The 23480-nt window shown below is 46.7% G+C and overlaps 1 protein-coding gene across 1 annotated transcript in view; it reads left to right on the forward strand.

Moving 5' to 3' along the window:
• The first annotated feature begins 954 nt into the window (after positions 1 to 954).
• TMEM154 (transmembrane protein 154) overlaps positions 955 to 23480 on the forward strand; it is a 47939-nt gene continuing 25413 nt past the window's right edge. The window contains exons 1-3 of the mRNA XM_060178952.1: positions 955 to 1139; positions 18011 to 18271; positions 18366 to 18404. Of these exons, the coding sequence (XP_060034935.1) occupies positions 998 to 1139; positions 18011 to 18271; positions 18366 to 18404 (442 nt within the window). The 5' untranslated portion in view covers positions 955 to 997. The remainder of the gene's footprint in view (positions 1140 to 18010; positions 18272 to 18365; positions 18405 to 23480) is intronic.

Raw genomic sequence — 23480 nt, forward strand, 5'->3', positions numbered from 1 at the left:
GCTGGGATTGGTGAGTTCATGTGCTGGCACAGAGCCCCAGTGATAACCCTGGTGAAAACAAACAAACAAAAAACTAGGGAATAAACCAAGAGCTTCCAGGATGCACAATACTTTCCAAGGGCTTCCCTACTCCAATTTTGTTATATGTATCACCACGGGGCTCGGGGGCAGCACTGTGAATCCACTGCAGCCATTTTTTCCCTTGTATTTTCTCTTTATATTTCATATATCTTTTTAATATTTTATTTGAGAGGACAGAGAGAAATTGAGGAGAGAGAGGAAGAGATACATCTGCAGACCGGCTTTGCCGCTTGTGCAGTTTTCTCCCGCAGGTGGGGAGTGGGTGTCCTTGTACTTGGTAATGTGTGTGCTCAGTCAGGTGCACCACTGCCTGCCCCCCATTTTATTATTTAAAAAAAATCTATCTACTTAAAGAGAGAGGAGAGGGAAACACTACACACCATTCCACCATGCGTGGACTTCCCTTAGTGCTATCCATGATGCTCCTATGTGTTGTCAAGGCATCGAACCCAGAGCCACGCATGTATTAAGATATGTGCTCCACTCATGGAGCTGTCATCAGCCCTGGAGTTCTTTAAGCCGATAAAAATCACAAACACAGTTCCACAGAGCCCCTGTGGCTAGGCTGGCTGTGTGGGGCAGGGCAGATTTGGAATACATTCACAACCTCAGACAGCTCCACCAGGCAGCACTGCTCTGAACCCCAGGGCTCCAGAGGCTCACCTGGTGGAGTAAAATCACCCAGGGAGCTGGATCTCCAGTGACACGTGGGCAGGGACACAGTGGGCAGTGGGGAGATTTTTTGGAAGCTGGGGCCCAGAGTAGGGAGTGCAGGGTAAGGAGGGGGGCGTGAATCAGTGCGTGGAAGCAACTTCTCTTTCTTTTGCAATCCTCTCCGGTCTGACAGGCTCCCGCAGAGTTACATCACTTCCTAAAAAACAGGCAAACACCTCTCCTTCAAGTTCGCACCAACCCAATGAAGCAGGAAACAGGAAACGTTTCTGGGGAGGCTGCAAGCCGGCAGCATCTCAGAGCAGAGTGGGGAGTTGACATGAAGACTCAGGGCTCCCTGGCTGGCGCCCTCCTGCTGGCGCTCCTGCCTGGCCTCCACGCTCAGGGTAAGCTGCCTCCAGGCTGGCCGCCAGGGCCCAGGGGAGGAACCGAGGGCTGGCCAGTGCCTGGGGCTACAGAACTGAAGGAGTGCAAGCACTCAGCAAATGCAGTCCCTTCTGAGGAAGAAGTGGCTGTCTTTTGTGAGGGGCTGAGGGCTGAGAGGGGGGCTCTGGTTGGGAGAATGAATCTGGCTTTCCTGCCCCATCCCTCCCTCCTTGGAAACTCCTTGCCATCTTTTGTCTCCCAAGTTAGGCTGCTCCCTGTAATTTACCCGCTTTAACGGGCATATTAAGAAAACCGTAAATTCCTGGGCAGTTTCTATAGAAGAATTTGCTTTTCATCACACAGGATGAAGAAGTTTGCTAGTTCCCCCTCAAAAGTCTTGGAAAAGCCCCCTGGGGGTGGAAATTTACTGCTGAAAAGAATACAGAAACAAGCCTGACTTTTAAGAAAAAGGAGAGGAGGGGAAAAAAAGCAAACAGGAAACTATCAGAAGAGTTACCAGATATGACTCTGGCTCATCAAGAGAAGTCTTTGATCTGCCTGTCTTTGCTCTGGATACTTTGGTGGTGGTGGGTGGGAGGTGTATTTACATGGATGGCTCCCCACGAAGTGCTTTTTGAGAGCATCAGGGGATTGTGGCCAATGACACAAAAGATAAAATGTTAAATCTCTTTTTGAGCTAAGAGCAGCTGGCCACCCTCTGTCCTTACCAGTTGCTACAACAAGTGAAAATGCCCTCAATAGCCTCTTGCCGTTGTGTTGACTTACCCCGAGGTAAACAAACTCACTGCCCAGGGGCTCGCTCTGGAGATACCACCTGCTTCTACAGCAGGGCAGCCTGGCCAGCAGAGGGAAAGTCCTGGAACTGCCATGACTGACATAGGATTAGGGGGTGGTAGACAGGGCACCAGGCACTGGCTTAGGAAATGAGATCGATCACGTATCCTGGATTTCAGTCAGTACCTTAGCTACCCCCAACCACCCACCAACTCTCTTTCTCTGTTCTCTACCTGGTTCTCCACCTGGGCAACTAAAGTTAGAATTGAAAAGTAAAAGATGAAATATTCCAGCTGGAAAGATATGTTTTAACTGAGATCAAGGGGAGAATGTAGGATCTTGAGGCACAGGGTCTTGGAGCAGGAAGGGAATGTAAAGATGATATAAGCTGTGGTGAGGGTGCAGATGGAGAAACTGAGACAGAGGAAGGTGAGCTGTCTGAGTCCCACTACCTGTCAGACCCTCTGATTTGGCTTCCAGTGTTCTCTCCACTTCCCACACCAGACCACGCTCCTTGCTGACTGGATCCTTTCTCCAGGGGCACCTGCAGCACCTCAGCAATTGAGCCTCGCCACCCCATCTTCCTGTGTTTTTCTAATATGGCAAAGGAAATGAATCAAGAGCTTTCTGAATGCACAACACGTGAGACCTCCCTGGCCGACTTTCCTATCCTGTATCCTTAGAGAGAGAGGGAAAGACACCAGTGCACCATTCATCATCCATGGAGCTCCCATGGTGCTGTCCATGGTGCTCCCAGGTGATAAAGGGTTCAGCCCCAGGGCCTCCTGAGTAGTAAAGCAAGCACTCTGTCCTCTGAGCTGTCTCCCAGACCACGCCATCTACCTCTTATAGACACTCTTTCAATTCAATTACAGGTGCTTCAAATTCTTTCCTGAGAATAATATTTAACCTTGCCCAAGTATCTTCTTTAATTTATTTCTATCTTAAATACACTCAGAGAGAAATGGGGTGGATGAAAGACACCTGTAGCACTGCTTGACCACTCATGAGCCATTCCCTCCACACCCAGCAGGTGGGGACTAGGGGCTTGAGCCTGGGTCCGTATGCATGGGAACTTGTGCATTTAACTTTGGTTTGTTTAGTTTCTGAAAATTGACTGACTCAGGGTGTTTGGAGTTCAGAAGTGCAAACAGATAATCTGAAGGGATTCTGTAAAAGTTCTCTTTCTGAGGCTGGGTCATGGCATAGATGTTAGAGTGTACATGTTACAATGTGTAAGGACCTGGGTTCGAGCCCCCGGTCTCCACCTGTAGGGGGAAAGCTTTGTGAGTGGTGAAGTAGTGTTGCAAGTGTCTCTCTCTGTCACCCCCTTCCCTCTTGATTTCAGGCTGTCTCTATCCAATACATAGATAAAGATAATAAAACATTTTAATTCACAAAAAGGAAAAAAAAAGGGAGTCAGGCAGTAGTGCAGCAGGTGTACAGGTGGCGAGAAAGTGCAAGGTGAAAGGATCCCAGTTCGAGCCCCCAGCTGCTCACCTGCAGGGGAGTGGCTTCAAAGGCAGTGAAGCAGGTCTGCAGGTGTTTATCTTTCTCTCCCCGTCTGTCTTCCCCTCCTCTCTCCATTTCTCTCTGTCCTGTCTAACAATGATGACATCGATAACAACAACAATAACTACAACAACAATAAAAAACAAGGGCAACAAAAGAGGAAATAAATAAATATTTTAAAAATTTAAAAAAAGAAAAAAAGGAAAAAGAAATTTTTAAAAAAAGGTCCTTTTTTCTGATATTGACCCTGCTACTCTTTTCCTCAAAGCTACCTCCCTCTCAGAGTCCCACAGTCTCATTTCTGGGGCTATTCTCTGCCCTCCCCGCTCAGCTATACCTCTCTGGTCACACTGAAGGAAGCTGAATGACCTTTGTTGGAAGTAGTTGACTGGTTCTCTTTTTCTGCTTGATGAGCCCATTTTGCACCTTACAAGCTCACTTTGCACCTTACACCTCCTTTCCCTGCCCTGGTCCCTGCAGCTCTGCTCTTACCACTCCTTGCTCTGCCCCACGGACTTCAACTTCCTACATCTCCGAGTACAGCTGTGCAGATGTTCATAGCTCACTGGGCTTTGTGGGGAAAGTTCTCAGAGTTCATCTTCAGCTTCCACAAACCCTGTAAGGGCCCAGCGTGAAGCAGGAACTCTATGATTGACAGCCTCTGGAGCATCCTGGGACGTCCATGAGCTCTGAGGACAGGGAGTCTGGGCTGAACACTGTTCTTTAGGAAAGGACAAGGGCCAGCTGTCCTGATGTGACTTTTGGGCTCTGTCTGAGTGCCCAGTGGCTGCACTTAACTAAATCAGTATAGTCTAAGCTTATCACCTGGAGATTAGTCACAGAAAAGGCCATTTTAGCTTAAAAACTAAATACATGGGGCTCAGTGGGGGTGCACCTGGTAGAGCACACACGTTGTCATGTACAAGGACCCAGGTTGAGCCCCTGGTCCCACCTGCGAGAGTATGGCGAGGAGTATCACAAGTGGCGGAGTAGCAATGCAGGTGTCTCCTCTCCGTCTTTCTCCAGCACTATCTCTGTGTTCATCCTCTCAAAATAAAAAGCAAAAGTCTTCATATCTATTTCACAGTCTACAGGTGTCTCCTTCTTTCTTTCTCTCTCCAGCACTATCTCTGTGTTCATTCTCTCAAAAATAAAAAAACAGAAGTCTTAATATCTATTTTATAGTCTACTAAATGTATATCCCTTTGAGCTAATGGTGCCTAAGACTCTGGGATTCCAGTGTAGGTGTTACTCTTCTCTTTCCTTGAATTCTTTTTATTTTTATTTTATTTTCCCTTTTTCTTTTCCCCTTCCTTCCTTCCTTCTTTTTTTTTACTTGCCACTAGGGGTATTGCTAGGGCTGGTACTAGCGCTAAGGATCCACTACTCCTGGTGCCCCACCCCCTTTTTTAATTGCAATAAGGGTTATTCGCTGGGGCTTAGTGCTAGCACTAGAAATCCATAGCTCCTGGAGGTCATCTTTTTCACTTTTTCTCTTTCTGATTTTTATTAGATAGGACAGAGAGAAACTGAGAGAGGATGGGGAGATAGAGAGAGGAGAAAAAGATAGACACCTGAAGACCTGCTTCACCACTTATGAAGTGGACCCCCTGCAGGTGGGAAGTGGGTGGCTTGAACTCAGGTCCTTGCACTTGGTAATGTGTGAGCTTAACCAGGTGCATCACTGCCAGCACCCCCCTATTTTTCCTTTCCTTTCTTTCTATTTTTATTTGATAGGGCAGAGAGAAATTGAGAGGGGTGGAAGATACAGAGAGGGAGAGAGAGAGAGAGAAAGAGAGAGAGACATATAGTTTTGCTCTACCATTGATGAAGCTTCCCTCCTACAGGTGGGAATTGAGGGCTCAACCTCAGGTCCTTGTGCATGTCCTCAACTGGGTGCACCACTGCCTACCCCCCCCACCTACCCCCTTTATCTTTTTACCCACAGTGCCAGGGAATGATATAAGGGCCCCACTCCTGCCTCCCTCCTCTTACACTTAGAAAGAATGAGAGAGGAAGATAGGAGAAACAGCAGGGAGAGGGAGAGACACCAAGGCACTGCTCCACCATCTATGGAGAGTTCCCTTTTCTTGATGCTACCCATAGTGCTCTGGAGTGGTGCCAAAGATGGAACCCAGAGCCTCATGCACGGTCAGGTGTAAACTCTACCCTCTGAACTATCTCCCAAACCCTCCATGAACTGTTAAAGAAAAAAAGTAGCTTGGAGAGGTTTGGTGGGAGAATCCAATCTACTGAACAGGCTGACTCCCTGCGAGCATTTTCTGGGCTGCATTCAAGCCCTTACTAACTAACCACAGGCAAGCAGCAGGGTTTAGTCTCTTAGCTGCCTGAGCCCAGCATTCCTCCCTCTGAGTCAGCGTCCCTTCTGTGGATTCAGAGAGAACCTGGCACAGAAGCTACTGCTTTCCCAGGGGAGAGAAACCATCAGAAGGCTACTGGGAGGCAGTGGAGGAATCAGTGTTTCCAGACCATTGACTGCACAATAAACACAGTTAAGAAAACTCTGGACCTCGGGATCTTGGCCAGCGTGGGAGAACTGAAGACGTTCAGCCTGGGGGTGACACTGCACCCCGAGGGTGAAGGAGGTAGCTCCCTGTCAGTCCCCACCCTGGGCCCTGTCTCTGTCAGCTCAGCATTCATCACCCCACAGTTGCTTAAGCAATTTCCCAGATGCCAAAGCACAGGCTTGAGCAGCTGCTGCAAGCAGGGTGGTTGAGGGGGCTGGGGTTGGGGGAGGATGAGCAGCGGGGCATGCTGCTGGGTGGAGAAGGCTGTGACAGCTGGGTGGTCAGAGGCCCACCGGGAGCCGTCAGAGATCAGAGAGCCTTCTGAGCTGCTTCAAAAGAAAAAGAACCGTGTCATTATCAGATGGGCCTTGACTACAGGAGAAAGACTAGAAAACACTAGCAGCATTATCAGCAGGCTGCCTTCTGCCACTGACCACCTTTCAGTGCCCCTGGATGCCCTGTACTATTTTCTGGAACAATCCTAATGTCAGGTGGTAAAAACTGTGACAGCTAAGCTGCACAGAACATCATCCTATGCCAGGAGCTGTTCTAACCACTGAGCTTCTGCTACATCAATGTTACTCTCACAGCTGCCTCCTAGAGGGGGTTGCTCTTCTTGTTTTGCACAGAAGAAAGCAGAGGCACAGAGAGGTTCTGTGACTCTCCAAAGGATACACAGCTAAGTGGTACATCTAAGTAAGGTTCAGGCTCTGGAGTCTGTGTCTAAACATATATTGTCTCGGGGTTTTCAGGCTCTGCCGTCTCCGGCTTGCAAAGTGTTGTCTCTGGTACTTTCTCAACCATGGACATGTCATTTACACTCTTAGCTAAGTTTCTGGGTCACTGTATGTTAGTGAAAGAGCTTTATTTGCCTGATTGGGTCAGAGACTGGCTAACAGAGAAAGCAGGGTGACAGCTGGGTTAGGCTTTGGCCTGGGAAGGGGTGGGGAGGGGCTGAAAGGGAGCACTGAAAAATCTGGGGACTCAGGTTCACTACAGAGGCAGGAAACACAAATCACTGAAGTCACAGGGTCAGAGGTATCAGGGTGTGGGAAGTAGGGAGAGAAAGCAAGTGTGTGTGTGTGTGTGTGTGTGTGTGTGTGTGTGTGTGTGTGGAGAGAGAGAGAGAGAGAGAGAGCCCTAATGAGAACTGACTCCAAGAACCAAACTGTTAGGGACCAAGAAAAGCAGGTCAGGAGGGATTTCTTGAGGCTTAAAGTCTTTCTGTGGCTGAAGGTCAGGATCCTGGGAAACCAGAAATGGCCAGGTCTCATCTGGGAGGGGTGCCTGGCTGTGAGAAAGCAACACAGCCTGTACTGTGCCAACCTGTGCCAACCTGAGCCTGGTCTGCACCACCCTCCAGCACTGGAGAGATGTGAGGTGCAGGGATTCTGGTAGAATTGTGTAGACATCTGTCTGTCTCACTGCTGAGCCCACCCATTCATTTTTCATCTCAGTTTACATAGGTCTCATTTTTCGATCTTTTTTTACTAGAGAATTTTCATACACATATATATCAGCTTGGAGTTTCCGCTTGCTATTTATTCCTTCTCTTCTGCCTTCTGTCTTTATTTAAGCATGTAATTATCTACATACTGCCTTTTTTTTTTTTTTTTTTTACCAGAGCACTACTCAGCTCTGGCTTATGGTGGTGCAGGGGATTGAACCTGGGACTTTGGAGCCTTAGGCACAAGTGTCTGTTTGCATAACCATTATGCTATCTAACCCTGCACTTTGACTTTTTTTTTTAACTCAGCTCTGTTATTTATTATTATTATTTTATTTTTTGGATAGAGACAGAAATTGAGAGAGGAGGAGAGAGATAGCAAGGGAGAGAGAAAAAGACACCTTCAGTGCCATTTTCAATGCTCTTGACCAGGGCCTCCAACCCAGGTCCTTGCACATGGCAGTAGTTGTGCTCAGCTGGGTGCCTGGCCCCACAAATGCTGACTCACATCTTGTTGCTTGCTGTTATCTCTTAATTCCCATTCACAATGGAAATCTAGGAGCAGAGCCTTGTACACAGAACCCTAAATTTCCTGAACCCATCACCAAATTTCTATAAATACTGCCCCCATTCTGTCACCAACCAGTAGGGTTTGGAAAAAAGCAAGGCAGGACCATGCTGAGCTTGACAGGAGCTCTGACTCCAGCCTCAGATGGAACAGCCTCTAGGAGTTTAAGGCTTGCGGAGAGGCTCAAGCCACACCGAAGAAACAACCACCAGACTCAGCCATGGGCTGAAACCAGGAGACAGGGAACGTAGGAGATGGAAGTGACTTAAGAGAAAGATGTAGATGAAACCACATTCAGACTCAGAGGAGGGTCCACAGGGACGGATGAGGTGGTGGGGTGTATCTCACACTGAGGTTGAACTTGGCCAAAATTAGTTCAAATGCTTTGCTTCACCCCTTCCTCCTCATGGTCTGCTATTAAACCTTCAAAATTACACATGCCAAGTTATTTTCACGCAGGAAAGGTAGCGAGACCAGAGCACCACTCCAGTCTGTGTGGTACCAGGGGTCCAACCTGTGTCCTGGTGGTGCTTGCTGGTCCTATATCCCCTTACTGTACCATCCTCCCAACTGTTCAGCTGTAACTATTGAACCAGTAGATAACCAGCCTTCCGCCCCACCTCAAAGCATGATATAATCTTTCACCTCCCTGCAGGGTCATAAGTACTTTTGGTTCTGAATTTAAATTTTCTCTATGGTACTTCCTCTTTTTTTTTTTTCCTTTCAACAACACTGTCACATTATTGAGGAAATGTTGGTTTACAGGATTGTTGCTGTCCTAGGTTTTAGTCCCACAGCTCCCTGAAGTAGGTGTCAACACAGCCCACCCTACACCAAATGTTGCATTCTTTGTTATTTTGTTTTTATGTTTCCTGGATTCTGGGACTTCCTTCTTTTCTGTCTACCTTTAAAGAGTTGCAACTTTATCTATTATGTCTAGGTGTTGGGTACTGGAAGAGATTTTTGGGTTGCCAGGTATATCAGATGACTAGAAAAAGGCATATATATATATATTTTTCTTTCTATGCAACCATTTCAGGGAACAGTCTGGAAATATTTAGTCAACTGAAGATGGTCATACAGTCCCAACAACTTACTCCTCCGTGTATACCCAGCCTACTCACAAATGTGCGAAGAGTCTTGGCCAAGAATGCTAATTGTAGTAGTATTTGTAAAAATAAAATAGAGAAAACAGAAACAACCTAAATGCCCATTAATGGAAGAAGATACACGAAACTTGGCTTAGTCACAGAATGAGGTATCATAAATCAGGTAAAAATGGATGAACTAGAGTCATCATATGTCACAAGATGAGTCAGTCTCAAATAGGATGTTGACAAAAAAAAAAGACCAGTTGAAGATTATTGTGCGTACAATGATCGAATTGATTTTTAAAACACTCCAAATTGTGACATGCATATTGATTAGGAACATAGCCTTATTCGGAGAGTCTGAGGCTGATGTATGCAAACTGTAGGAAAGCTGGGAGAGGAATGAGAGCACAGAGATATGGCAGGGCTTCCTCTCCGTAATGTTTGTGAAAAACTTGGAAGTTCACGGGTCAGTAAACTAAGCATGTGCTATGTGAACACCCTTGAGTCCGAAGGTCAGCTTTCTGTCTTCTCCAACCCTTGAGCTAAGGATGGTATTTCTTTCTTCTTTCCTTTCTCTTTCTTTCTTTCTTTCTTTCTCTCTCTCTCTCTCTCTCTCTCTCTTTCTTTCTTCCTTTTTACCAGAGTATTGCTCAGCTCTGATTTATGGTTGGGGGGGGGGATTGAACCTGCGACTCTGGAGCCTCAGGCTTGAGAGTCTCTTTGCATAACCACTATGCTATCTACTCCAACCTGGCTTTTACATTTCTATGATTATATAATAGCCATTAGATTCTTGGCACAGAAAAATCTAAAAACATTTACTCTCTGTTTCAAGTTTTAAAACTTTCTTAACCTTTACTCTGGTCAATATGGAAGAATTTAAGATGATTTGTGGGGGTGGGGTGGGGGGCTGAGATTTGATTTGACTTTTTCAACTCTTTCCAGAAGGTTCACATTCATAACAAAGAAACAATGAGAGAGCCTCTGAAGTTGCCCTCAGGTTCTCCTGATCACCCCTGCTTCTCCTCTGTCATTCTTTCCCAGAACTCCCAACCTCTTTGAAAGGCAGTCAACATATCTTCATTTCCTTACCTTCCATTCAGCCCCCCCCCCCCCCCCCAGTCTGGCAATTCTGTCATGCCTGGCACGCGGTCTGCTCTGGGTCCCAGGTGCTCCCTACTAGCTCGGCCTAAAGCACCCCTCTTCCATCTCCGGTTCTTGTCTCTCTGTAGCACTAAATGGAATGCATCAATTGTCAAAACTCTCTTCCTCCTTAGGTCTCTCAAGGCCATGGTCTCCTTCCTCTCCTCCCATGACTGATAGCTCCTGTTCGTTCTTCAGTGATGAATTGTTTGCTCCCACCTGCTCATTTCACACAAGAGCTGATCTTATCTTCCTTCACCTCTTACGTTACCCAGGGACCGTGATGGCTTTCTTCCCATTCTTGAGTGATGGCTCTCAAATAATTTTCTCCAGTCAGCCCTCTCTGCCCAAGTCCAGACCTGTTTCCATCATCATATTACAGGGGCCTTAAGCTCATCCTGTCCCAAACAGAACTTAAGGATAGGGAGAGAGAAGCGTCCGAGCACAGGCCTTGCATACTGAAGCCCCTGGGTTCAATTCCCTGTACTGCCACAGGCCGGAACTGTGCTCTCATTTCTGTCTCCCAATGACCATGAATAAATGTTAAAAAATCTTTTAAAGGGAGTCGGGCTGTAGCGCAGCGGGTTAAGCGCAGGTGGCACAAAGCACAAGGACTGGCATAAGGATCCCAGTTCGAAGGCTGGCTCCCCACCTGCAGGGGAGTCACTTCACAGGCAGTGAAGCAGGTCTGCAGGTGTCTACCTTTCTCTCCTCCTCTCTGTCTTCCCCTCTTCTCTCCATTTCTCTCTGTCCTATCCAGCAATGACAACAACAATAATAGCTACAACAATAAAACAACAAGGGCAACAAAAGGGAATAAATAAATAAATATTAAAAAAAAGAAAAAGAAATAATCTTTTAAAAACAAGGGCATGAATAAAATGGGCCCAGATCATCAGCAATAAGGCATTAATTATTGTTGCATGAGCTTTAGGGCCTGCAGGCTGGTGTGACACCCCCTCCCCCATAGCATCTCTGCATCAGGCTCCCATCCTCCTCCACAGCAGGTGTGGGGGAGGGTCCGAGGGGGCGGGGAGAGTGCTGCAACCTGTAGCTCATCTGTTTCTGTTTTGTTCTGGTCTGGTCAGGTCTGGCCTGATCTCTGCTCGAATCAGACTCCACAAACGCAGAACAGCTGATTTTTATTTACTTATTTTTTAGAAAAGACCGCCAGGTGGAAGAACTGGGCTGTCTGATGGGTGCACACTCCTGGGAAGTTTGCTTCCAAAATCTTTCTGGGTGGGTGTCTCTGGCACCTCTAAGCTTCTCAGGACTGTCAGCATGAACCAGACACAGTAACATCACCGGAGCTCTGCCTTCACTCAGTCACCTGGGCTGCACACTACTGGACTCACTTGAGTGAACTGGTTTATGTATTTGTTCATTGAGTCATCTGTTTAGTTAGTTAGTTTTGATCAGAGCACTGCTCAGCTACGGCTATTGGTGGTGTTGGAGATTGAACCTAGGACCTCTTGCAGGCACCTCTTGTGCCCTGCAGCTTCTTCTTCCGTAGCCAGTCAACAGCGTCAGGTTGAGCCTGATGTAAAGTTTCGAGACCTCCTTTGAATCTGGAGAAGTGGCAGTCGTTGACTATGTGGGTCATAGTCTGTCTGGAGCCACAGGGGCAGTTCGGGTCGTCTCTGGCTCCCCAGCGATGGAACATAGCAGCGCACCGGCCATGGCCTGTTCGATAGCGATTGAGGAGGGCCCAATCCTAACGTGCTAGGTCAAAGCCGGGTTGACCCTCGCAGGGGTCGACCCTCGCAGGGGTCTGTGATGAGGTGTTTGTTCTTTACCTCAGCTGACTGCCAACTCTGTTTCCAAGAGTCTGGAACAGAGAAGTTCAGTGTAGGCGTAGGGGACCAGATTGGATGACGAGAGGTCAAGCGTTGGACAGGGTGGGCGAAGATATCCGCGTATATTGGCAGGTCCGGTCGAGCGTACACGTGGGAAATGAACTTAGATGACGTCTCTCCTCAGCTCCTGGAAGCTTTAAAAACACATTTCATTGCCTAGAGTCTCCAGTTGACAGCTTGGGGTGGGGCTTAGACCCCACAGTGGTGTTGGCATGGAGTTCTTGTCAGGAACATCAAGCAGCAGGGAAGGCTTATCATTGATTACAAAGGAAAGAGATTGCTTGGGCAACTAAACCAACAGTTCTCAAAAATTCCTCTCCCTCCACGCTGCCCAAGACTGCGGTGTTTTTCTCAATGTGTAAATTATTGGGGCTCCCTGCAGACCAGCTCCATGGGAAACCTTGGGAGCAGTGCCAGAAATCCGTGCTTAAGAAGCCCTCCAGCTGCTACTGATGTATGCTAAGGGCTGAGGGCCACAGGCTTGAGGCCACAATATCAAACCTGCAAACTGTTCCGTCAGCTATGACCTTGGCTGAAATGTGGGACTCAAATAATCCCGCCCCCTACTCTGTTCATGCTCACTCAGCCAGGGCATCGCAGAGGACTTCACTGGTGCTTTAAAAATATATATTTGTTTATTTTTATGAGAGTGAAAGAGAGAACAGAGCACTGCTCCACTTTGATATAGATGGTTCTGAGTATTGAACTTGGGGCCTCAAGCATGCAACATCTACAATCTACCCACTAAGCCATCTCCCTTGCACAGTGAATTTTTATTTTTTAAATAACTATTAATTAATTTTTTTATTTATTTGCCACCTATGAATCCACTGCTCCTGGTAGCCATTTCTTCCTCCTCTTTCTTTCTTCTTTTCTTTCTTTTTTCCTTCCTTCCTTCCTTTCCTTTTTCTTTCTTTCTTTTCCTGATAGGACAGAGAGAAATTGAAAGGGAAAAGGAAAATATAGAGGGAAAGAGAGAGAGATAGCTTTAGACCTGCTTCACCATTTGTGAAGTTCCCTGCAAATGGGGACTAGGGGCCTGAACCTGGGTCCTTACACATGGTAGTGTGTATGCTTAACTGAGCGTGCCACTGCCTGACCACAGTGATGGTTTTTAAGCTCTTCTGTTCTAGTCAAAGAGTTGGCAGCTGCCAGGCAAGCCTTTGGCACTCCATCCTCTGAACTCTGACTCTTCTCCATGCTACTGAGGTTGGCTCAGAAAGCAGGAGAGGGGTTCAGGGTGACTGGGGAGGGGGCAGCAGAAGTGGGCAGGGTCTGTTACAGTGGTCCTTCACCTTGACTGCTAGCTGCTGCCAACCTGGAGAGCACTACCCCCACCCCCTCTTCCCTGCCATCTGGGAGCAATGGTTGGGGATGTGGTCAGGGCAGCAGGAATGTTCAGATGTCCCAGATGGTTTTTATGTGCAGTGGAGGCCAAGAACTATTGCCTGATTAGTTACATCTTTGGGGCTTGGTTTCATCTTTTGGGCTCCTCACAGTGAAAAGGAAGTTTAAGCTGATTGCAGTGACTGTATCTTGATCAACTTTTAACAGAAAGAAAGAAAGAAAGAAAGAAAGAAAGAAAGAAAGAAAGAAAGAAAGAAAGAAAGAGAAAAACTTACTGGGGGGAGTTGGGCGGTAGTGCAGCGGGTTAAGCGCATGTGGCACAAAGTGCCAGGACTGGCATAAAGATCCCAGTTCGAGCCCCCAGCTCCCCACCTGCAGGGGGGTCACTTGACAGGTGGAGAAGCAGGTCTGCATCTCCCCTTCTCTGTCTTCCCCTCCTCTCTCTATTTCTCTCTGTCCTATCTAACAACAATGACATCAATAACAACAACAACAACTACAACAACAATGAAAAAAAAAGGGCAACAAAAGGGAAAAATAAATATAAAAAAAATTTTAAAAGAAGAACTTACTGGGGTTGGGATATATTGAATAGCTCAACAGTAGAGTGCATACCCCACGTGTGCGAGCCTCTGGGTTTGGTCCCTGGCACCTCTCCAAATTAATCACTGAGTGACAAGAACAGATTTCCAGTTAGACTGGGCCTTTTCAGAGAACTGTGTAAAGACAACTTCTTTTCCTTCTCTCCTTAGTGATCAAGATCAATTTATCTAAAAGCCAATGAACTCTAAAGTTTGCCACCTACCTATCACCAACTTGACTTCTTGCTCTCATCTTTTCCTTTCCTTCCCAACCCCATCATCTACCTTTAAGACCCCCCTTCCCTGAAATGAAGACTTCAGTAGAACAAAATTAGGGTGACTGCCCAAGTTGATGTTCCCCAATTTACAAGGCCAGAGCATCCAAATAATAAACTTATCTTAGCCTCATTTTTCTTGGTCAGCACTCACTTGGCTGTGTGCTGTGTGGAAGTGGGAGGGGAGTGAGAAGCATGCAGGCATCTTGCGTTTGGTTTCTTGAGTTTCCTGAAACCCACAGATCCCAGCTGCTCCACAGAGGAGGACAGAGTCAGACTGCCTCACCCCTGGGCCGTGTCTTCAATCACAGAGTGAATTCCAAACCCCCTTCGAAACGCCATCTGTGGAGTCTGTGAGACAAACATAGAGGGGCCATCAATTGGTTCTGCCTTTGTGACAGGCTGCGTGGCATCACACGGTCTAGTCTCACCCTTGGTTTGTTTACATTGTAAGATTGGTGTGGCAATACTTCTGCTGGCTTGTAACACTTTTTAAAAAAAGCTTTAAAAAAATGGGAGCTTGGCTGCAATATGTTCCACTTTCAAAAAATAGGGAAGTTAGTGAGTCAGTTTGTTTCACTGAGGAGAGAGTCACTTGCATTTAGTTGATGCCAGATTGGAGCATCTGCCAACTTTACTTAAATGTTGCTCCATGTACCCCCTCACAAGGATCACCCCACCCCCCCGGGGTCCTCTCCAGATATGCTAGCTACATGGCCCGGATGTGTTTGCATGGAGGTTGTCAGCAGTTGCTTGTAAGGGACAGTGCCCTACACAATTGATTATCTCATAACTTTAAGGTCTTAGGAGTAAAAAACTGTTGTAACCAGCTTCATCTCCTGCATAACTCAGTCCTGTTCACTTTCCTCCCAAGTTATTTCTTCCCTTTGTGATTAATAGTGGGTTTCAAGATTTTAAAATTATGCGGTGTAGTTACACACCATACTCACCACCAAAGTTCAAAGTTCTGTGCCCTGCCCTTCCAATGATAATCAGCATACATCTTGCAAAGTTTTAGAGACAGTATGTTTATTTCTGTTTTTTTTCCCACAAGTTTATGTGCTTCAATTTTCTAGATTCTACATGTGAGTGAAATACTAATTCAAAGGGACACATGCACCCCTGTGTTCACAGCTGCATTATTCACAATAGCCAAAGAGTGGGAGCAGCCTAAATGGCTGCCGGCAAATGACTAGATAAAGAAGTTATGGGATAAATAGCCCATGGAATATTACTCTGCAATCAAAAAAGGTGATTTTGTGTCCTTTGGGACAAAATGGATGGAACTGGGATTATGCTTAGTGAAATAAGGAGGTGAAAGACAGCTCCTGTTAATTGTCAGTAATGTTCTGCTCTGGTGTGTGGGGGAAGGTGACAAAGAGGCACTCATGTCACGTCCGTCACTTGAGATAACCCTAGCTGGACCCCTTGGGAGGAAGAGACAGCTTTGCCCCATCCCCCCCTCCACCACACCTTCTTTTGAGCCCCCTCCCTAGAAATCCACATGTGCATCCCATCGGGTAGGGGCTGGGCTCACACCTGTAGCCCTCCTGTGGCCTCTGTTGTCTCTCTTGAGTTCTCTCTCTCTCTCTCTGGCTTGCTCACTTACTCTCATGCTTCTTCCTCTTTGCCTTTATTTCCTGCAGCTTCTTGAGTTCTATCCCCCAGGCCACATCCCTTTTACTCAGAAATATGTCCAAACTTAGATGAGAAGATACAATGAGAAAATGAAGACGTTAGAGATGGCAAATCAGTGGCCTGCGGAGCAGCAAAGCAACAAATGAACCTGGAGAGGGGACAGAGGAGGCAGCCAGAGAGCATGTCACCTATGCAATGTCCTTGCTCTTCACTGAAACACTGAGGGTGGGGAACATCTACTGTTTGACCTCTGAGAGGGGAAATCTTGGAGAATCCAGGGGCTCCCTTCACCCCCATGACTAGAGAAAGCAGAGCCAGGCTGCAGCCCTGCTTTTCAGCATCCAGGCCCTTCCTTCCCTGTGTCAGGGTTGCCTGATCCATCTCCGAGCTACCCCTCCAGCTGCAAAATGTCACTTAACCCCAAAAATACCAGCTGATGCCTGTAGGAAAGTACCACTGACTCTGTGGCCTCACCAAGGGCTTCTTAGGTAAGGTGGGGGCCCAGAAAGACTGAACAGTGGTTTGGGGAGGTGCTTCCACCAGGGTAAGAGCTGCCATTAACCCCCAGGCCATGGGCAGAACTGCTCTGAACATCAGTGAAAGCTACCTACTTCTCCATTTGCATTGCACTTTTTTACCGGAGGAAGAACCTTCACATAAATGGTCTTACTTGACACCTTTTCTATAGCCTAGTACTATTTTTTCTTCAATATGCCACATTTAAGTGACATTTAGCCCATGATGAGATGAGACTCTGCTCCCCTGACAGTGATCCCTCTGTAGCAGGGGATGGGAAGGTGTTTCCATTGACCATTAAGCCAGTACTCCTGTCCTCTCCTGCAAGGTGTCACAGGCTGGTTTGCCAGCAGAGGAAACTTACTCAGAGCTTGCTAGCAGGGAAAATGCTGAGGCTGTGATCTATTAAATAACCTAAAATCTTGGTATTGTTTCTGCAATCTCTAAGAGCACTTCCCCTTGAGAATTTAGCAGATGAAATACCAATTGCATTATTTATTTATTTATTTATTTATTTATTTATTTATTTATAAGAGGAGGAGGAGAGAAAAATGAATCAGAACATCATTCTGGCACATGTAATGCCAGGGATCAAACTTGGAAAGCTCATGCTTGAGAGTCCAATACCTTATCCAGTATGCCACCTCCTAGGTTGCCCCATTGCATTAAAAAAAATAATGAGGCCAGGTGGTGGCACACTTGGTTGAGCGCACATGTTACAGCGCACAAGGACCTGGGTTCATGCCCCTGGTCCCCACCTGCAGGAGGAAAGCTTCACAAGTGGTGAAGCAGGGCTGCAGGTGTCTCTCTGTCTCTCCCTCTCTATCTCCACCTTCCTCTTGATTTCTGGCTGTCTCTATCCAATAAATAAATAAATAAAAATTAAAGAGTTAAATAGAAATTGAGAAAAAACGGGGACATAGAGAGGGAGAGACAGAGACACCAGCTTCATTATTCATAAAGATTCCTCCCTGCAGGTAGGGATCGGGACTTGACCTGAACCCACATCCTTGTGCATGGTAACATGTGTGATCTACTTGGTGTGCAGTGTCCTTAATGCCTTTTATCTAGAATTTATACTCCTTATGGGCAAAGTTGGTTCCCTGAGGAAGGTGACCTGTGGCACCGTAATCTCAGCAGTCACTCCAATTTCAAAGAAGTCCCTCCAGCCGACAGTTCCCTTTTATTTATAATGAGGACACAGTATATTCTCTGGTACCTACAGCCAGTTCTTACCTTCCAGTGGAGGTGAATTTAGCGTCTTCAGGCAACGAACGATATAATAGTAAGTTGATATTGACAGGAGGCTGTGCTGGAATGTCACCTGATGCGCAGCAAAACTCCTCAGGGCTCTTTGCTCCGGGTTAAAGCCATCCCTGGAATACAGGCTAACCCACCCGCACTTGTGGGAGGCTTATCTCCAGGCTCTGACCCTATGTTCAATACTCATCACAGGAGCTCCATTTATGCTCCATCAATATTCTGTCACACGAAACTGGAGACTCCCTCTCTGCCCTCTGCAGTGGATCATCAAGGATTGATTTGCTGGATTCATCTCTATGGAGATCTCAACTCTTGTGTGTTTCCACAGGTCTTTCTGAGGACACAGACCAGTCAGGAGATGATATGCAAATTGTGCAAGTCATGGCGGAAGAGACCACAATCCCAAGTACATTGCCTACAGAGACGGTGGAAAGCTTCATGACCAACACAAGCGTGACCCACAAGGATGAGGATTCTGATCAGCTCGGGCTCATGATGATGGTGCTGATCCCCTTGATTTTACTAGCTGTTCTGTTTCTGGTGGTGGTACTCTTTGTAACCTACCAGAAAAAGAAAAGAACTAAAGAAGGTAGATACTTTGTATGTTCCTGTTTCCAAACAGTTCCTCTGTGTGTCACTGAACAGGCAGTCTAACAAAATATTCTCTTGCTTCTTCTACACAGAACCTTCCAGCCAAGGATCTCAGAGTGTTTTGCAGTCACGTGAGTATTCTCCTGGCATTGAGGATGGGGTGGGCAAAGAGGAGATGTTTTTCAAAGATTGGTTTGTTATTTTAAGGGTTGTGTATTAATGAGAGAAGGGAGAAGAGAGTAAGAAAGAACCAGAGTGGGAGTCAGGCAGTAGCGCAGCTGGTTAAGCGCAGGTGGTGCAAAACGCAAGGACCAGTGTAAGGATCCTGGTTCAAGCCCCTCAGCTCCCCACCTGCAGGGTAGTTGCTTCACAGGCAGTGAAGCAGGTCTGTGGGTGTCTGTCTTTCTCTCCCCCTCTCTGTCTTCCTTTCCTCTCTGCATTTCTCTCTGTCCTACCCAACAACAATGACACCAGTAACAACAATAATAACTACAACAATAAAACAACAAGGGCAACAAAAGGGAATGAATAAATAAATAAATATTTTTTTAAAAAAGCAAGAACCAGAGCATTACTGTGGCACATGTGATGCTAGGGCTCACACTGGGGACCACATACTTGAGAGTCCTACATTTTATCCACTGTGCCACCTTCTGGATTGCCAAGGGCGAGGTCTTAAAGTTAAACAATACAAGGCTAGCAAACAGCTCTCCAGAGAGTGTGCCTGTTATGCCTGGTGTGCGACCCAGATGCAAGCCTGGCCCCCACTGCATAGCAGGGAACGTCTGTGCTACAGTGTCTCTCCTTCTCTCTTCTTCTGTCGCTCTTTCTCTGTCTGAAAAAAGCTGGCCCAGACCAGTGAAGTCATAATAAATAGATAATAAACAAGTATATTAATAAATAAGGGGATGAATGGTGGCGCACCTGGCTGAGCGCACATTACAGTGCACAAGGATCCTGATTTGAGCCCCCGGCCCCCACCTGCAAGGGGAAAGCTTTGTGGGTGGTGAAGCAGGATTGCAGGTGCCTCTCTGTTTCTCTCCCTCTCTATCATCCCTTTGCCTCTTCATTTCTGACTGTATCTATCCAATAAATAAATAAATATAATACAATAAATAAATAAAAGGGTAGGGTAGATAGCATGACTCTCATGCCTGAGGCTCCATAGTCCCAGGTTCAGTCCCCTGTACCACCATAAACCAGAGCTGAACAGTGCTCTGGTAAAATAACTAAATAAATAAATACTGAAATAAAAGGGCTAGGGAGATACCAGTATTGGTGTACCAGGTTGGCATGCCTGAGGCCCCAAAGGTCCCAGGTTCAATCCCTGACACCACCATATGCAGAGATGAACAGTATTCTGGCCTCACTCTTTCTCATGAAACCAAATAAAAATTAAAATAATAAAGTTAAGCAACACAGAACCATCAATAATGGAGTTTTCCACAGTTTAAAACTTCCATATTCATTTCTTTTTAAAATTTATTTATAAAATTAAAAATATTGCCAAGACCACAGGGTAAGAGGAGTACAATTGCATACAATCCCCACCACCAGAGTTTTGTATCTCATCCCCTCCCTTGAAAGCTTTCCTATTCTTTGTCCCTCTGGGAGCTTGGACCCAAGGTCATTATGGGGTGCAGAGGTGGAAGGTCTGGCTTCTGTAATTGCTTCTCTGCTAGACATGGGTGTTAAGAGGTCATTCTCAATCCATACTCCCAGCCTGTTTCTGTCTTTCCCTAGTGGGGCAGGGCTCTGGAGAGGTGGGGTTCCAGGGTAGATTGGTGAGGCTGTCTACCTGGGGAAGTCAGGTTAGCATATTCATTTCTTTATAAGGGTGGGGGGAGTGTTGTTCCAGAGATAGATCACCTGGTAAGGCACACACATTACCATGCATGAGGGCCTGAGCCCCTGGCCACCACACGGAGCAACTGCACAGAGAAAGCTTCAGGAGCCGCATGGTATGGAATGTTGTCGTGTTGTCTCTCCCTCCTCTCTCTCTCTCACCCTCCATCTAAAAAAGGAAGCATCTGCAGGAGTGGTGTAATCATGCAGGTACAAAATACCAGAGCAAATTCTGGTGGTGGGGGAAAGATGAAAAAAAAGAAAAAGGAAGGAAGGGAGAAGGAAGGAAGGAAGGAAGGAAGGAAGGAAGGAAGGAAGGAAGGGAGGGAGGGAGGGAGGGAGGGAGGAAGGGAGGGAGGGAGGAAGGAAAAAAGGAAGGAAGGAAGGAAAGAAGGGAGGAAGGAGTCAGCCTACATGGGAGTAGTGACTGACAAAGTCTTGGGTCAGACTGGGGTTTGGGATGGGAAGGCTGGAGCCCTTAGGGGTCCCATCCACCAGAAAAGGGTCCTTCCATCTCTGCCCCAGATCCTGTCCCCACCCTGAGCCACATCCTAGTTTGACCAGGAAAAAGCCCGAGTAAAGTGTTATCCCTGTTGCCACTTAAACAGTGTGACCTCCATAACAAAGCTCCTTATTGGCTAAAGACTACTGTGCTCCATCTTAGCCCAGTCTGGTGCAAGAGTCCCAAGGTTTTGTCTTGAGGGACAAGAACTTCTCTAGTAAGATTCATGTGCACACCCACTGATGGGGCACCACCTCCTGGTGGTGTGATGATGCCCTTGGCCCTGGACCCATGGCCCTGCCCCACTCCTGCCAACTGTCACTCTACGGGGAGAGCCTTTAAGCTGTGTACAGAGCTACCAATGATGGCTGTCCAGTAGGCCCGCAGCCGTGGCAAACAGGACCAGGGAGGCAGCACTCAGTGCTTTGCTCTTTAAGGCAGGAGCTGATAGGACTGAGTCCAGGGGAGTAGGAAATACACAGGTCTCTCTGCTGCTTGACAGTTCAGGGTGACCTAATCATTCAGCAGTCACATGGGAGCTTGTTTGTAAGCTGACGCTGAAGCAATGGTGCTGTCTGGACTCCTGGTCTTTTTGTTGTTGTTAACCTCAGAGAAAAAATTAACTTCCTGTGCAGACCATCGCCCAACGGCAAATGTGTGATGGAGTCATGTGGTTGGAGGGAGGTTGGTCGGGATCCAGTGGTCACGCTTCCAGGCTTGATGCCTACAAAGTGATGTTTCATTGAACTTTAGCGCGAGAAACTCAAAGCTCAAATGCCACTCACAAGCTAGGATGGATTCCACCCTCAACCCACCTTCAAACAAGCTTTGAGCACCCTACTCCATAGCCAGACTGGGAGCTGGGGAGGGCAGAGCTTGGTGAGCACCTTTGGATGCCTCCTTGCCTGCCTGAAGCTCTGCTGCTCCCCCCAGGGTTCCCTGCTGCTCTGCTTGGCAAACTGCCACCCCATTCTTTCACACCCAAGTCTGGGTTTCTGATGAGGCCCTGCGTAATCCCTCCCCAGGCAACATTCCTCAGCACCGCCCGCTCCCACAGGCATGATCACCCGGTGCACCCCATTTATGCCATCCTAGGTTGGTGACTCACCTCTCCTGGGTCCCTTGCCTTTACTAGGTTCCGTTTTCTCTCAGGCCTGAGGGAGCTGGGGAACCTCAGTGGGTAGCAATCGGGTGGAGAGTGGAAATGCTGCAGTCAGACTCGCTGCCTTTCCCACTTTCTGGTGCTGGCCTCTCGACTGAGTTTCCTCATTTGTGAAGTGGGCAGAATCAAGAGCCAGCTTGTTGAGTTATTATGCCAAGTGTTTCACAAAACATAGTAGCTGGACTATTCTAAGTGCGTACTGTTGTTGTTACTATTGTTTTAAAGATTGGTTTTAGATCTTATATATGAGGGGGGATAGAATTTCAGATAAGGCAAAGAGAAGAAAAGCGAGAGGGGTCGGTTGGTGGCACACTTGACTAAGTACACACATTGCCAAGAGCAACAGGTCTGCAAGTATTTCTCTTTCTCCCTCTCTATTTCTCCCTTCCCTCTCAATTTCTATCTGCCTCTATCCAAAATAAATCAATCAATAAATAAACAAATAATATTTTTAAAAGAATGTCTGTGTGTGTGTGTGTGAGAGAGAGGGGGGGGAAAGAGAGAGAAAGAGAAAGAGAGAAGGACTATGATACCTATGGTGTGTGGAATTGAACTGGGAAGCTTGGACATGATTGTCCATCAGTTGAGCAGTTTCCCAGGAAGATGATATTATTATTATTATTTTAATATTTATTTTATTTATTTATTCCCTTTTGTTGCCCTTGTTGTTTTATTGTTGTAGTTATTATTGTTGTTGTCGTTGTTGGATAGGACAGAGAGAAATGGAGAGAGGAGGGGAAGACAGAGAGGTGGAGAGAAAGATAGACACCTGCAGACCTGCTTCGCCGCCTGTGAAGTGACTCCCCTGCAGGTGGGGAGCCGGGGTTCGAACCAGGATCCTTATCCCGGTCCCTGTGCTTTGCGCCACCTACACTTAACCCGCTGCGCTACAGCCCGACTCCCAGGAAGATGATATTATTACAATTATGCCTTCTACTTCACATAATGCCTGGTCCAGCACATCTAGACATCTAGTAGTTGCTCAATAAGTGTTGCGTTAATGAAAGGATGTTAGGACTTCTTGTTTTATCTTCTGTCTTCTCTGACCATTTTAAAAAGAACTAAAGAATTCAGAGGACCTAGTGGGGGTTGTATTGTTATATGGGAATCTGGGGAATGTTATGCATGTACAAACTATTGTACTTACTGTTGCATGTTAAACATTAATTCCCCAATTAAAAAAAAAGTGAAAAAAAAGAACTAAAGAAATAAAGGAAAAAGAACCGCTATTCTATTCTTAAAGATAAAAACAAGTTTGCACATTACCCTTAATATAAATCAGCATATTTTTTAATCTAAATAAGACTCACTTAAAAAAATACACACACAGGACCAGGAGATGGCACACCCAGCTAAGCACACAAATGACCATGCACAAGGGCCTGGGTCTGAGCCCCTGCTCCCTACCTACAAGGGAGACACTTCACAAGTGATAAAGTAGGGCTGCATGCCTCTCTCTCTCTCTCTCTCTCTCTCTCTCTCTCTCCACTCTTCTCTCATCTTCTCTCTGTCCTATTTAATAAAAAAAATACACAGAGACACACACTCCCTGGTCCCCACCTGCAGGGAGGAAGCTTCATAAGTGGTAAAGCAGTGTTGCAGGTGTCTTTCTTTCTCTCCCCCTATCTCCCTTTTCCCTCACAACTTTTCTCTATCTCTATCCAAAATCAATAAATCAAATATATTTTAAAAATAAAT

The sequence above is a fragment of the Erinaceus europaeus genome, chromosome 19 (genome assembly GCF_950295315.1).
Source record: "Erinaceus europaeus chromosome 19, mEriEur2.1, whole genome shotgun sequence".
Classification (NCBI taxonomy): domain Eukaryota; kingdom Metazoa; phylum Chordata; class Mammalia; order Eulipotyphla; family Erinaceidae; genus Erinaceus; species Erinaceus europaeus.